General features: G+C 44.4%; 1 protein-coding gene across 1 annotated transcript in view; it reads right to left on the minus strand.

The window, feature by feature from the left end:
• Gucy1a1 (guanylate cyclase 1 soluble subunit alpha 1) overlaps positions 1-17,030 on the minus strand; it is a 56,233-nt gene that overhangs the window by 2,990 nt on the left and 36,213 nt on the right. Inside the window, exons 5-8 of the mRNA XM_033759899.1 lie at positions 16,777-16,981; positions 14,021-14,506; positions 10,078-10,221; positions 5,877-6,031 (exon numbers count right to left, since the gene is read on the minus strand). Coding sequence (XP_033615790.1) covers positions 5,877-6,031; positions 10,078-10,221; positions 14,021-14,506; positions 16,777-16,981 — 990 coding nt within the window. The remainder of the gene's footprint in view (positions 1-5,876; positions 6,032-10,077; positions 10,222-14,020; positions 14,507-16,776; positions 16,982-17,030) is intronic.

A 17,030-nucleotide genomic window follows, 5' to 3' on the forward strand; every position in this document is an offset into this window, starting at 1 on the left:
AACTCAGGACGTGCGTGTGAGGCAGGCGGAGGCACCACTGATCCAAACCCCTGGCCCAATTCACAATCTTTTAAAAATACTAAAATTAAAATAACTGCCCAAAATAAAATAAAATAGTCTAATAATAACAAATCCCACATATAATGCTACTCAATAAAGCTTTCTAAATTGAAAGTGTGAGACACTGGTCCATTTATCAATTCGCTAACTGTGTAAAAACTACTAAGAAGAGATAGATTATGGGTAAAATTTGTGAAAGAAAAGTGAAGTGAGAATGCTTTTTGATATTTCAGTAGAAATTTTATGAGATTTAGTTGCACGTATTTGCACTCTACTTACTTTTTTGGTAAGTATTGGCAGCATTTCTCTTGTAAAATTCCTTGGTTACCAAATTTCATTATTTGTTACGTGTTGCTTGTCCTTCAAGATAAACTCATTTTAAATTCAAATCTTCCTGATTTAGTTACTGACTCCACTTTCCATTTGTTTCCCCAGCTTTCTATCAAATTTGAACTTAATATGGGTTCTCTCTAACCTGCTGCTCAGGCCAGAATGAGAAACACTGAGTAACTCTGAGCTCTAAAGCAGCCTCTACAGAAAATTATATCTCATTCCTGCTCAGCAGCCTGTGGCCCTGTTTGCCATTCCACGGTGTCATACGGAAGGGAAAGGGACCCACGGTATTTGGTTGTATTTTGGCACCCTGACGATTTCCTATGTACTGAAGAAATGAACTGAATAAAAATACATGCGTCAAGAAACTATCTCTGAGCAGAAAGTTACATGTGAGTATTCTCTTAAGTTTTACCAACATATCAATCAAAATGCAATCTGCAAAACAAAACTGATGATAGTTGTGGTTTCACTACAAACATCAATATTGTTTCCTTACCAACATCGATATTTTTGAGTGGCTACTTTTAAAAAGGCACACAATTTTGGTTTAAAAGGCACTCAAATTAGCGATGAGTAGAGGACAGACTCTGGCTTTTTCATACTCTAGTACTATGCAACTCATACATCATGCATACATCGTGACGTGCTGGAACTGACTCCTACTGGCTTGTGAAACATAGTGTTAAAACAGTTTACCAGGCACTGCACGAGATGATTACAAAATCTGTAGCCTGAATTCTTCCTGCCAGAGTGAGCATATGTTGATACCACAGAAAAATTAGGGTTCTTTCTTTGATTTCTCGTTCCACAAAGCCGATTTTCTGGTAAACCACTGCATAGAGGAATAGTCAAAATGAATGAACTAAATTTATGTGAATTAGAGCCTTGTTTCATCCACGTAAAGAAATCACAAAACATAATATTGAAAAGATTCAAAATAAGTCATAGAAAGCTGTGGATGTATTGGGTGGCAGGAGCCAGTTTTTCTCTGGCTTCACTCTTCTGTCAGGGCCCTGAGTGGGTGTCACTCTTCTGGCTTCTTTCTGCCCTTCCTCCTTCCTGGTAATTGAAACAGCTGACATTATCGTTGACCTGACATCCCTGGTGACCTGGGAGAAGCCACTGCAAGCGCATTCCTGAGTCTTTCTGCTCCTTTGTCTGTAATTCTGCTCTGCAGGTAGCACCGGTTCCGCCCCCTCCTACTCACCCTGAAGGCTGCAAGATCCGCTGTGTCAGAAAGCAGGATGGCGGGCACACAATGTCCTAATTCTTGTATGTTTCTATTTCTTATTTTAGCTTTATTTTTATTTACATTACTACATATTTATATATTTATTTTATATTTCATTTATTCTATAATGTGGTTCTTCAACGGATGTGATAAATGTAGGCATGAGAAATACTGCTGTTTGCTACAGTGGGTGCCATATTGTTGCCTTCAGTCAGATTTAAAAATGTCTTCCATGTGCTTAAAAATTAAATATCAAATTGCATAAAGCTATCAGTGCCTAAAAAATATATACAAAACTAAAGATGATTGATACATGTACTTTTCTACCTACATCAAACTGAGATCTCTTACTGAACATGACAGTTACAATCATAATTTATGTTAAAATGTATGTAAAAGTTTTCGATGTTTATAAGAGGCTTAAAATATATGTTAAACTCATCAAAGATCATAAATCTAAGGTACATCTTCTGAATACATATCCTACTTTTTTTTAAAGACGTAAACACAATTGTATCACAGAGTTAGAAATGTTCACTAAATCATCTTTTTAAAAAGACCAGAATTTATAAGAAAAACAGTTTGTAAAAATAACATCATTGAAAGTTTGATGGCAGTGATGCTCGTAAGAGAAGCTACCATCCAGAGGTTGTCAGGTGCCATGAGCTTTTCCCTTCTCTGCCTTGATCGGATAATATGTTATTGCATGAACTCTCCTGTGTTTGATATCTTTCCTATATTCCTTTATTCACTTTATTCTTCCCTTTGACAGAAGTCAAGTCTTGTTTCTCTACTACTATGTTCTTGGACTTTCCCTACAAATAAAATCGTCCACCTGTCATGGGGTCACACACACACTTTTACCCCCCACCTGCCCGCTACCTTTGGTGATGCCTAGGTCTCCAAGGAAACCACTGTTAATTCACAGACATGCAACTTCAACCATGTCTGACGCAGTCTCTACTAGTTTTCCTTATATCAACACAAACAGAAATACACAGTATTGTCATCCAGAATAAAAGTAAAACTCCTTATGCCATTTAAAGAAAGGACTGTATGATAGTCATTCTGACAGAATGTATAATTACATTCCTACAGTGAATCACTGACTAAAATTTAGAAAGTGAAATTGGAAGGTAAGGATTTTTGGTATATGGATGTATTCTGTATTCTGAGTACATAAACTTCATAAATATATCAGGGAAGCTACCCACAGTTGATATTTAGAAGATTATTTTATTATATGAGAAAGGCCAACCCAAAATTCTGTTCTTTTATATTTGTACATGATCCAATAGTATGTACTTGCCTTGAGTAAATGAAAACCATGTACCAATATTAACCAAATTTCACAAAGCATGGGCATTTGATTGAAATGTAAATGATGTTTCAAGTTTGCTTATCACATGGAAAAAAATAAAAGACCTCCAAAAGAAAGGAATTTGAAATAGTGTTTATTTCTTGTCTAAATAAGACATGTTAACTGCTGCTTGCCCTTTAGCTAAAACATAACCAGGGCCGTGCATTTAGCTCAGCAGCACCATGCCTGCCTCACAAGTGCAAGGTCCTGAGTTCAATTTCCGATACTCAAAACAAAACAAAACAAAACAACCAAAAAGTACTTCCTGTGTAAGAGTAAATGGAAAGCAGAGTAATGTTCAAAGGAATAAAAGCTGCCCCAGGCCTGTGTTCCAGCAGTCAGCAGGAAGGAGAGGCAGATGGTGTCGGTCCTGAGGCGCACCGCAGGCTGAGGGGTGAACTCTGCTCCCTCTGGATGCAACCTGCAGGCATAGCGGAGAGCCAGGAGGGACAAAAGTCCTATTCACGGTGCGGTTCAAGGTCTGAGTAACTAAGCAGATGGTGGAGCTGCTGGACGGCGATCAGTGAACTGGCTGAGTGAGAAGGTGGATTCTATGAGGAGATAGTATGTGGGATGTTGTTCTATCATGTCAATTAGTCATTTAATTAGTCTGAGTCTCTTTGGAGATTTATGTAATGGATTAGAGATTTTTTTTAATGTGGAGTCATCAAAGTTCATGTTTAAATTTAATTAATTCACTTTTCTTGAGACACAATCTAGCTGTGTTGTCCAGGCTGCCCTGGAGCTCCTGGGCTGACCCATCCTCCAGCCTTGGCTTCCTGAGTGACTAGAGCCACAGGTGTCCGCCTGCATCCCCAGCTCACAGATAGGAACAGAGCACCGGAACTACGGTGTCCACAGACAGGTGTGATGGGAAAGGAGCAGAATTGTGGACCCTCAGATGGTGCAGCCATGGGACAGAGCAAAAACCAAGTTGGCATACCACCAAAAACCCTAAGAAACTGTGTTCAGGAAAGATGCCTTGCTTAGGCTATTCGACTACTACTGAGAAGGTGTGGGAAACGAGGAGGAAGGAAGTGGCCATGACCTCAGCCAGGGGCACAGATGACCTGGATAAGAACCGTCTCAGTGAGGCAGAGGAACAAGCACTGATGGGCCTGTGAATGAGCAAGGAAGACATAGGAAAAATGGAGATAGTGAATCTGGCCAGCTCCTTTGCAATTTGCTGAATAAAGAAGTGGAAATATAAGGTGGTAGCAGGAGATGGACTTGGAAGAAAAACAGAAGCTGCATGTTCTCAAGAGCTTTTATAGTAAGATATATTTGTATTCTACGGGCAAGGATCATTTCACCCGAGAGAAATGGACCATGGACAGAGGCAGTTATTTTTAAGCAGGACAGTTCTTGAGGAGGTAACAGGGAACGATGTTCAGAGCAAAACTGTACTCAAGCAGCGCTAGAGCTGGACCAGTGCCACAGAAACAAGACACAGGCACTGGGGCAGCCACAATGTGCAGGGGTGCAGTTCCTGCTTTTGCTGTGATGTACAAAGCAGTTGACAGCTGGGTGGGCTGGAAAGGAGCTTTCATAAAGCAGATGCTACTCCCAAAGGGGCATCTCCAAGAATAGGAAAGATCATCTACCTACCACAGAAGCCTGGAAAACGCTTTTATTTAAGGGCTTCTATTAACATTTTCTAATGTGACACAATGTAAACCACAGGTATGTTTCTGCCTGCATGGTTGGTTTATTTTCTGGCTCAAGGTAGCTAAGAGACACCACGATTGAAGATTTTAGTGACTCGGGTTGCCCTCTGCAAAATATCAGGACGAAAGGTGTCCTCTGGATGCACGAGGAGACACAGCTCCCATCTTACTAGGTGAAGATCTGCCACTAGTCCGTAAGACTGAAGACCTGGAAACATATTTAGTGACCTGCTGGTGTTCTATTTCTTCAGCACTGAAGCATAATAGAGAATTTGATTGGTCCTGTTCTTGATTATAGGAAGGGACCCAGGAGTTACAGGAGTATCCTGTTTCTGCAAGTTCTCTGGATCACCGGTGAAGTTTACGGTAACAGGTTGGTACAGAACAGGGCAGGACCCCGGAAAAATCAATCATATCATTGAAAAGTGTCTGGCCTGGCCCAGGGGAAACCAGAGGTGCTGGCACTAAGTTCAGTTTCAAGGCCAATGAATCCATCAACCGCATCTACGTAATCAGAGCAATGCGTACAGACAGTGAAGCTCCCTGTTCAGTGGCTCTTTCTCGCTGGTGAACCCACTGATGTGAAGGGCAACATTCTGTGACCTCATAAGGCAGGAGACAGGGAGCTCTGTGTCTGTGACCCTCCCAGGCCTAAGCTCGTCTGACTGTTACTTGGCTGACCCTATGTGCCTTTTCAGTGAGTGTGACAGAAGTGTGACGACTCTGGGTTGTAGCGGCGTAGCTGTTCACCCCACGAGGTCTTGGGGGCATCTGACTCCACGCCATCTAGCCCAGAGTGCTGTAGCCCCAGGGCCCAATGTGTGTCTGCCACCTGGGTACGGGCAGATGTCTCGGGTGCTGTACCCTTCAGTCTGTGTTATGACGATGCTGGCCCAGCGGGGCTCATGCTAGGCTCGGCCTGCAGTGCAGCAGCTGCTCTCGGGCTCTGTCCTGATGCGCTGAGATCATGAACAAAGGCTTTCCAAAGAAGAACAGAGGGAGCTGGGACATCCTTGAAGAACTGCCATCAGGCTACCAAATGACACGAGGCGCCTGAGCATCTGAGGACCAAGGTGAAGTGAGGGTGACAAACATTATTGCTTTCCTTTTCCTTCAAGATCAGCTAAGAAAGGCCCGTGGAGAATGAATGAAATCGATTGAAAAAGTGAAAATTGTACAAAACTAAAAACAGAGACTTACAAGTGCTTAATGCTATGCGTACCTGTAGGTCGTTGGACTGACATTGATTTTCCGTGGCACACTGCAGGACTCAAATTTGTTAGCCAGAGTGACATTGTTTCCAAAAAGACAGTAACGGGGCATTTTAACTCCAACGACTCCAGCAAACACTGATCCAGAGTGCAGTCCAATTCGCATCTGAAAGCAAAATCAACAATGCCATGGTCACTGGTAAACCACTTCCCACCGGACAGTGTTGTCTGAATGCCTTGTCTCGATTATATCACTACAAACGTGGGTACACACGTGTCTCTGGAGTACGACAGCCTTAAGAAAGGGAAGAGCTGGGTCAGCACAGCTGATAATAGCTAAATTTGGGAAGTGGCCTACATGTCTGTCAACAGATGAATGGATAAACAAAAATGAGGCATTTACACCCCACGGGGCCCATCTGCACTAAAGAGAGACGAACTTGAGTCATGTAGGAAAATGGATACTTCTTGAGCCTATAATGTTAGTGAGATAAATCAAACACAGAAGCTTAAATATCACATTGTTTCCCTTCTATGAGAAACTGAGAGTCAAAGAAAACAATACGAAGTGGGGAGGTAGATTGTTTCCGAGGGAAAGGGGATCAAGGACAAGGGACTGGCTGGTGGGGGTAAAGGATGAACAGGAGGAATCGGGGTGTGTCACGCACAGGCACCAGCTCCACGCGAAAATGCAACTGTTGTGTACTCAAGAATGTGCCCCAAAAGGGGGAATCAAGGGGTGGGTGGAGACGGGAGAGAGGAAAGGGAAAGGGGATGAAACACGGAAGTGAGATGAGTTATGCGCTCATACCAGCTTCCCACAAGGGGTGCGAGTGCTTTGTGCTGCACACAGACTGATAAACTAAAAATTTTAAAAATCATTTTACCAGGAATTCCCATCGTACAAGTCCCTTCCTCAAAGCCTCCAGGCAACTCCCCTCTGCTCTGCACCGAGCAAGTACAAATCACCACTGCAACATGAGCAGTCTCCTCCACGGGTGCACTGAAGTTTATTAAACAAACCACCTTCGGTGTTCAAGGTGAACTTCCGTGGTCCGGAGTCACACCCCATCGCTGTCCCAGAGCAAACAGGGCTGGTGGTGAAAAGCAGTTCTGGCACCACGCAAGCAAGACGTAGCTTCTGAACGCCCGGCGTTGTTTCCCAAACAGGGACAGAGAAGGACAGGAGAAGTTGATTCTAAGGATCTAAAACGGGTTTCTGAAAAGCCAGGCACCGTAAGTGGTACCTGCAGTCCCTGCTACTACAAGGCGGAGGCACAGGCCTACCTTGTCATCAGGTCTGACGCTACTACCACAACAAAGCAAGTTAACACGTTTCGTACGACGGATGCCATGTTTGCTATTTCCAAATTTTATCCAAATCCAAATCAGTGGACTCCATTTCTGCCCACTTTTCCATCTTATTTCGGGTATCTGCTACCAACTTTCCAGAATCATTTGCTTCTTAAGATGCTGTATCATGAATTCTAAGATATTTTCCAACAGAAACATTACCTTATGAAGTTGGAGATTTTACAGATCTAAAAACTATACAATAAAAAATGATAGTAGAAAACTGTCTTCTACCCCGAAATATAAGCCATGACTTCGCACATATCGGATTAGAACTTTTTGCTCTCTTGGGCCTCCTTTAATCAGTTTTTCTCTGTATACTTATTGTAACTTTGTATGATAAATACACCATAGCAATTTTATTATTTCATAAATATTATGTAAATGTACTCCCCTCACTAAGCCAGTCTTTCTGATTCTTCTCAGTGTCACTTTCCATGACTCCTCTTCTGTTATCAACCTCAGATCCACCCCACGGTTTTCATGCAGAGATTTTTATATTCATGAGCAAGAAAATGATCCAAGATACGTGATGCCCGTGATGCCCTGGATGTACCTCTCTTCCCAGGACAAAGCCTTGGCGTGGAATCATGGAAGACTCAGAATGCGGACACCTGGGGAGTTTTGCCTCAGCTCATCTGCCATGCCAGCTGCCAGGCGCGGCAGAGGAGGAGACCACAAGCTGTCTTGCATGTTCCCTGCTACTTTCCGACCCTTGGTGTAGCGTGCCCGCAGCTCCCCTGTGCTTCTCCAACCGAGAGGCTTCCAAGGGCACCGGCAAGGGGAGGGGCAGGAATTCGGTGCACGGCGCACAGTGGAGAAGAGCACAGATTTTGGAAAGGAGAGAAGGAGACGGTTTCTATTCTTTCCATTCTTTCTATTCCATGACAGACCAGAGTAAAAAAAGTCAAAGTCTGGGCTTTGAAGCCAAATAGACAGATTCCAAATCCTGACTCATAAAGGCTTGACTATGCTCGTCCACGAGCAAGCGTGGGTCCCCCTCATCATGTTGCTGTGCAGACTGAGTGAGACATATCAATGGCAACTTGCTCCCGTCCGTTACCCAGTCTCATTTCCCTCCCCTCTGCCTCTGGGATGTTTCACACCTATCTCCTAAAATCATCTGCTATTTCCTGGGACCATCAGTGGCTACACATGAAAAGATACGTTTATATGATGTTTCACCTCTCAGTAAAACTAACCTGCAATTACCCAGGTACAACCTGTAAAGCTAGCTATATATAATTTTCCCAAATACAAAAATCCATGTAGACAAATGAGGAAAATCATGCCATTAATCTTGCCTTCCTCCACCTCTACCATCTTAAGAAATTCATTTATGTGGAAATCACTGGCCCTGTTATTTTTAACATTTGCTTCGATGTGTTGAATTACTGCACAAAAATTAGAAAGGAATACATACATATTTGTCTTTTGAAAATGCCATGGAAAAATATGTGATGCTCTCAAAAAAAACAGCTGCAAATTATTTTACACTCCTCCTGTGCAGACACAGGGTTCAAGTCTGCTGCCTACTGGGCAGACATCGCTGCTCTAGTACAATAAAGCAGAAGTGTCCCCACACAGCTTCCGTAGCTAGATCATAAAAGTCACATGGCCTCCATCAGTCACGTTTGCTGGGACCTGGGCCACCATGTACGAAGCATGTTCACTCCAGGACTGTGATGCTGGACCACCACACAAGGCAATGGGCCAACAGTCCCGACTGGGTCCAAGCTGTCCACCACCCTCACCCCGCAGCCATCTTGGAATGGCAGCCTCAGCTATTCAGGCTCCCTCAGCCACTAGTGTGCTTCCAATCAAGGAGCGAGACATTGAGCAGCAGAGCCAATATATGGCAGCAGATTGAAAAATCAGTTGCAATGGCTTCTGCTAAGGCAAAGGAAAGCAAAGACAAATCCTCTACTTATTACAGCAGTTGTTTTAAAATTTTTTATTTCTTCTTTCTATACTTTATAACACACCGGATGGGATTCTATTTTGCTTCAAGGACCCATGTCTGAGGGTCATCCTTTGAAGACAGTTCTACAAAAAGTCAGTGGAAGATTTGCTCTTAGTAGGACATGGAGCAGCAGGTCCTTCAGCCTCCATCCAGGATACCAAGAGCTAGCCTGATAGTTTTGTCGACAATAAGGTATTATTCTGGAGTATGGATCATTTACAATTTTCAACATGTTACAAGCCTTGGAAAATACTGATGGACTTGTACTCAACAACTATTCTCACATAATACCCTCAATGTAAGTGCCATAAAAATAAAAGCTAGACGGCTTACAGCTTCTAGATGCATTTAAGTCAGTCGTTCAGATGCATCTGTATGAGGTGCGGAAGGCACCATTTCCACTGTGACTGCACTTCTGCTCCGAAAGGGAGCACAGCTGTGGACATGTTTGGGTTTTCTACTGTGTGTTTAGCACAGGGACCATTTTCCAGGCCAAAATCCTCTGATATCACAGTGTAGAGTATCCATCTTCCTCCTTCAAATTAGAACAGGTGCAATTTTGTTCTGTAGTCAGAAGGAGAGGCAACAATTTTCTGAACACGGTAGTTTTCTTGCTGAGCCCATGGTGGTGCAGCTCTGGAGTCAGGCTCCAGGCCACAGAGAAAGCAGTGGCTTGGAAGTGTGTCTGTGAATTTACAAATGACCTGTCCAGTCCTCTCGGTGATTCTGTAGGCACTTAGTAATATCTGCTAATAAATGTCCTCCTCTTTTAAATAACAGAATAGAGAAGATTTTTCTCCCTGCAACTAAACCCCAATTTAACCAATCTCCTTTGGATAATCAGCTAATGAGGATGTATTCCCGTGACCTCTCCTGGATGATTCCGTCCGCCTTACCTTGATGGGTTCTCCATGTGGAGACATGACCTCGTCAGAAAGTTCCATCATCTTCAAGGCCATGAGCGCTATCTGGACAGCATGGGTGTCACTTTGCCTGTGTAAGCCCCCAGCCACACAGTATGCATCTCCGATGGTCTCCACCTGGTCGTGATGAATTTGGCATATTACAAAGAAAAGCTCAGGAAGAATCACCGCATATATCATAGCAGAAATCAAAAACCATACAGCAAATCCTCAGTGCTCTGGCAATCTTTTATCCTGGATAAATTACTCTGATTAGTCAGAGTAAATCAGAAACCCTCAGAAGTGACTTTCCCTTTCAGGTAATTCACAACATTTAGGTTCTTACATCAGTTCCGCACTGCACAGCCACACGGTCATGTGAACAAAAAAATCAGGGGCCTTCTACTCTGGATCCACCACTATCCCACAATGTCTCTTGATCTCTTTTCAAATTCATATCATGAAAATAGCTTTTGTAGAAACAAATGATATATTTTGCACTCAAAATTAATTTCTTAAGATATCAGGTCTATTTTGTATCATTTTATAGCTCCCTCATTAAATAGTGTTTTGCATGAAGTCACCTCTCAATAACTATTGTATTAACTGTAGTAAAAATGTGTAATGTAAAGTTAAGATGTGAACAGTCATAAGAATAAGAGTGAGGGTTTTTTAAAGGACTTTTGGTGTTTCATAACAATCCCTAAGGATCTAACAGACCTGAATCACAAAGGATAGAAGTCAAGATGTCAAACCCAGAAACAAAAACAAGAGAGCCTTACAGGCTATGGACAATCAGGCTGTTCTATAAATTCCCAGTAACATCTTCATCATCATCTTACAGGAACTTTTCAATCTCCCGATCACACCAGCCACATTAAGCTGGATGTTAATTTTAATTCACAAATAACTCCTCTCATTCTATTAGTTGTACTTTTCTTCTCTTTTAAATATTTATCATAATTTACTAGGTCAAATTATTCCTCTTAAGCATAGCCTCTCTTGAGGAGGGATTAAAGTGAGAAGGAGAAACAAAGAAGGAGACAAAACCTCAATAATAAACTCTACAATTTCCTACGCACACATAATAAACGAGCCCTTGTGATAGCCCTGAAGTTGTCCTGGAATGACCAGGTGGCGGCAGCTGTTTCGCTGCTCCGCAGGTATGAGCGCACAGAAGGCCCCTCTGAGGGCCGAGCTCTCGCTGGTGCCGGTCACACAAACTACCAGCAGTCCTGCCGCCAGCTGTGGTTGGGCTCTTGGACGCCTCCCCTTTGCTCTTGGGGCGTGTGGTGCCTGTGTGGGCAGGATCGCTGGTCCTGTCACACAGGAATCTGGCCCTAGTTAGCGCTGCTCTTCTGTCCTTCTCCCCCAGTATGTGAGCTTTTGGGGATCCCATCTGCTTTCCCCTACCCACGGCCCATTCATGTTGACAAATGCTGGAAAAACAGTAAGAGTCTGACACAGCAATAGATAAAAGAGCACAGATCTCAACAGCGCCATGATCAAAAGACCAAGAGACAGAAAGAAAACGAAAATTTTTTCTGTACAAATATCCACTTATAGATGTACCTGGAAATCATACACTTGAGTGAAACAAAACAGACACAGAAGGTTAAATATGGCATGATTTCTCTTATGAGACACTAAGTATAAATAATTTAAGGAGCAAAATAAAAGATAGATGATAGGCAACAGGGAGGCAGACCTGTAGGAGATGGGAAGAGAATCCACGGATGAAGAGGAAGGAAGGGGGAGGAGGGGGAAGCGAAAAGCGTTAAGTACGGACATGATTAAGGACCGATTCCCCGCGTGGAATGCTCACGGCGTACCGCGAACACGCACTGATAAAATGCAAGGACATACAAATCAAGAAATACACACATACATACATAAAGCAAGCCCTGGCACAAGCAGGTCCCAGAGAAAATAAGGTGGGCTATTCCCCGGGAGTCAGTGTACTCTTAAATCAGGCTGTGGCCACCCACCGGTGCTCAGACCCTTTTCGTGTTACCATCAGCTCTGCCCAGGGATTTTCACGTGGAATGAGAAGAAAATGGAAGGGATTAGGATCCAGGAGAAGGTGATGCATTACAGGACTCTAGTGCATTCTGGAAACTCTTGGTCAGGTATCTGGAAACCACACCCTATGGTCATGATCAGGCACCCTGAGCAGAAGAGGCCACGCCTCCTGACACCAATCCTATCCCAGCGTCCGCAGTGGGGGAAGACTTCACTCTCGGTGATGAGCACCGAGACTACAAATAAATATGGCCAATTCCACAAGAGGCCCTGAAACTTCACCTAACTGAAGCCAATTACTCTACATGTAATTATGCATGGTCTTCAACCCCCCATACACACCCCTCACAGCTCCGTCTGGAATTTCCCGGAAGAAATTTCACAAAGGAAGGTTTTGCTCCTGGTTTCTCGAGTGAAACAAGGCATTCCCATAAATACATTTGTTTCCTCTCGATTATCTGTTTCATGTGGTTAAGCCCTGGGATTCCAGACTGTTATGTAGCAAATTAAACAGACAACTGTAACCTGACAAATATGATAAATATTTTATTCTTAAGACCTATATGTAAAACAAGGCAAAATAATTTAAATCAGTAAAAGCTTTTAATTCTAAAGGAGCTAACGGTACTTGAAATTTCTTCATTTACTCTCTTCCTAACTATAATTATATCGAAAAACTTCACTGCGTGTCAGGGACAGTCGCTTCTGATAAGTGCTTGAGACAATGCCTGGCTAATTATAGCTACTCAATAAATCACGAATGCCTGATCCATAACCTTGAGATGTGATTTAAAAATACAGTAAAATGTAAAAAACAAACAAAATTACGGTAACAGACACAATGCCACTGACCCCTTAGAATATTCACCCTCACTTCAAATCCTTTCTCAGCAGTTCTGGGCGTCCGCTTTCCTTACATCGCCGGTCGTGCTGTCCTGGCTGCCTCTCCGGGTTAGATTCCCAAAGCTTACCTTTCACGGTCATTTTGGTTTGGGGGAAGAGCCGGAAGTGGGTGGCATGGTGTCAGAAGCAGTGAATCAGATGGACGAGGACACACGGAAATGTTTCCCGGAGCCCGCGTTTCCGCCGGATGGCCCTCAGCGGCAGCACTCACTGAGTTTCTAGTCATGTCTCACAAAGATACTTCAGAAAGAGACAAGAAGGATGGGCTATGTGTGTCCAGAGAAAGAGGGAGCTTTCTGAGGGGGATGAACGGCAGTTTCAAAAACTGAAACATCCAGCGTATATTTCCATCACCCCATGTACATAACCTATTTCAATCTTTGCAGCAATCCTGTCTACTTATATTATGGGATGCAATGTATCATTCCTGCATAAAGATGTCGTGGTGGCTATTTCTTTTTCTTAGCAACAAGAAAGGTTATTTCACTTGCTCAGTTTGCAAAGCAGGTGAGGCAGGGGACAGAGCTGAAAGCCTGTCTTGTTCCCCTCCTCTGCTCTTGGCCGGGCTGTAAAGACGCCCACGAAGGCGCTTCAGATTTGTGGCAACTGGCTATGAAAAGGGTCATGTAAACTCTGTATTAACTCTGTCTACAGACAGTTTCATAGTTCTCTCGTCTCCTTCCTTTTACAAAGTTTCCCTACATGACTCAGATCTGGGGGTATAGTGCACTTAACAACTCCGCTGATCCCAAGTGAAGCACCTGTCCCATTGATCTAAAACACTAGCTCTCCAGGCCTTCCCCTCAGCCTGTCCTCCCTCCATTCTGGGCTAATCCTTTGACAAGAGAATGCAGCAGCTCTTTCCAACATAATTCGCTCCGTCTCTGGCTGATGTGAAGCTATTTCTGGCTGGAGAACACCCACATAATTAATGCACAGCATCTGTCCCCAGGATGTGGCCCGCAGGACCTGCACAGAAAGCCTCTCATTTAAACATCAAGTGCAGCCTCACCTTGTAGACATCCAGCTCCCCGCACTGCTGGTCGAAGAGAGTGTACAGCGCGTTGAGCATGGTGATGACCTGCAGAGGGGAGCACTGGGAGCAGATGGCCGTGAAGCCCACGATGTCTGAGAAAAGCATGGTGACGTCGCTGAACTTCTTGGCCTGCACCACCTCGCCTTGCCACAGCTGCTGGGCAACCTCGCTGGGGAATATGGAGCACAGCAGGTCCACCGTCTTCTTCTTCTCCTCCTCCAGGGCCTGGTGGGCCTGCTCCAGGGTGGCCTTCAGCTTCCCCAGCCTCTTCTTCAGGCCGTCCTGCGCACGAGCCTGCTCCCCTATCAACACCACATCCCTCAGCGCATTGTGGATGGGGATGTCGGACAGGTAGAGCCCTCGTCCCGTGAAATCTTCCAATCTGTCCACACAGGGGGAGCCCAAGAACAAGATTGTGCTGGATTCGAGGATGTAGATCATTTGGCCTTTGAGATCCATGACCTGTAAAGCCAAGGAGACCAACTGTGATTTGTTCAAGTGCCCAACACCTTTCTGAGATGAAGAGAGGAAAGACTGTATTTAAACTCTGATTTCTTTCCTACATTCTTTCTTACCGTTCCAACTTGCTATGGCTCTGAAACTCACACAGACGTTGGGAGAATATATCAGAATGTGCACTAAACAGAAATCTTGATTTGCAATGAACTGTGCAGAGCACTCTTGCTTCAAAGTCTCTCTTGCAAGCAGCATGCTGGTGCTCTCCCTCCTACCGTCTTTTGGTATTATCATTCAATTAATCTAGAACGACTTCATTTTTTTTGGTACCAGGGATCGAACTCACGACCTTGCTCTTGCGAGGCAGGCATGGTGCCACTGAGCTTAACTCCTGGCCCTAGCGTTACATTTCTTTGTATAATTTGCGATATTCATGAAAGCAGGGAGGTTGAGCTTTTGCAGATGGAAAAGAGATCTAGGGATGGAGGGAGAAGGAGAAGGGGAAATAAAAAGCACTAAGATACGACATGTGCGTCAACAACTCCCATGATGGATGTGTTCATCAGGTATCACAAACGTGTACTGATGAAAAAGGAGAAAAGAACATAGTCTCTGTTCCTTCCTCTGTGACCCCTCCCTCCTTCTTCCATTTATTTTCTCCTGTTTTAGCTTGCTTTTCTCCTCCGCCTGCTGTTCCTCCTCCTCTTTTCTTTTGGTGGTAGTGGAGCTTGAACACAGATCTTCCTACTAAGCTACAGGCCTAGCCTTTTTATCATCATCATCATCTTCGTCATCGTCCTCCTCCTCCTCATTATTATTATAATGAGACAATGTCTTGTCCAGTTCAGCTGTCCACGCTGGGCTGGAACTTGTGGAACTATTTCAGGCTCCCAGGGGCCTGGGCCTGTAGTCATGGGCCGCCATGCCCAGCAATCTCTCTCCTCCGTTCTCCCATGACCTGTTTGTTCCACTTGGCAGGTACAGAAGTTCAAAACATCCAAATGTAAGATTTCTCACCCTAACATTTTTCTTTTTGCCCTCAGTAGCACCACAGAGCTATCTTATGGAAGTTAGTTTTCCAGAAACTTCAGAGTGAGAGGCTGGATCTTGGAGAAGAGGCTAAATTCTATTTCAGCTTCATCTTAAGGACCTAGATAACCCTGAGCTCTGGACGGCCCCAAAGATACATGGGCATCCCGCGGACACATGCGAACGTGTGTGTGTGTGTGTCCCCTGCGGCGGAGGTCAACGGTTCCAGGAAGCGATTAAAGGAAGAAACACGCAGGGCCGTGCCGTGGAATACCACAGAATCCCCAGAGAAGAGGGAGGGCCTGCATCTCTCAGCACTGTAGGCTGAGCCAAGTGCACCGGGCAGTGGCAGCAGCAGTTCTGAAACAGCTGTAATCTTGCTGTAAACAGAACGTACACAACCCAATGCTACAGCGGGTATCTTTGCACATCATCTCTTTTTAAAACATTGAGATTAGGCCGGGTGTGGTGGTGCACGCCTGTCATCCCAGCACTCGGGAGGCTGAGGCAGGAGGACCGCTGTGAGTTCGAGACCGGCCTGAGCTACATAGCGAGTTCCAGATCAGTCTCAACTACATAGGGAGACCCTGTCTCAAAAACAAGATAAAATAAAACATTGAGATTATGTCAGGATAAAAAATATCAAGTGCTTTTCATTTTCAAAACAAGTAGCACTTGCTGGGATTGTCTGAGTCTGAGTCTCTTACCTCTGCCTACAATTAATTCTGCTTTAGCACAGAATAATGACCTAGATTAAATAATTTTTTCTAAGATTCCTTCCTGAGGTTAGATAATTTGTAAAATTATCTGCTTGGCTACTGCATTATAAAACATGCCCGCCCCACATTTTGTAACAATTAATCAAACAAATTTCCTATATCTCCGTGTTTATTAAGCGTTGATTAAAAATCAATCTCGTTGCCTTTGGCAACACGTGGTTTTTGTTTACTGTGAAACATTGCTTTTAATTGAAAGCAGGTGGTTTTTATATAACCTAAACGTTTACTATTTGAGTTATAAAATACCTCACAAAGATTTTAAAAGGCAGAATTCATGCTATCCACAGTTGCAAAGTAACGCACCAAATAACCACGCAAATGAACGCAGTAAGGATTGGCAGCTCCTCGCGGGGTTGACACTATTACAGGGCGGTTTCAGACACAAAGCCGCACACCCCTGAGGCAGAGACGCGCCCGCTGTGCCACGTGGCTCCCTGCCCCGGTTCGTACCACGCGGGCCGCCCTTACCCGCGAAGCCCTCTTGGCCGAGCTGTCCCATCTGCTCACGCGCACCACAAACTGCACGTTCAGCATGGTCATGATCCCGCTGAAGGTCTGGCTGACCCTGGGGCTCAGGATCTCGAAGTACTCCCCGAAGCGAGGCTTCCCCTGCAGGTCCCTCCTGCTCACCAGCCGCCCCAGGCCGCTGCCCAGCTGCAGGACGGCCAGGTCCCGGTCCAGCATGAAGTGGAAGGGGAACGTCTTGCAGAAGAGCGAGGCGG

Source organism: Fukomys damarensis, unplaced genomic scaffold (genome assembly GCF_012274545.1).
Source record: "Fukomys damarensis isolate Sample0158 unplaced genomic scaffold, DMR_v1.0_HiC HiC_scaffold_38, whole genome shotgun sequence".
In the NCBI taxonomy this organism is placed as follows: Eukaryota; Metazoa; Chordata; class Mammalia; order Rodentia; family Bathyergidae; genus Fukomys; species Fukomys damarensis.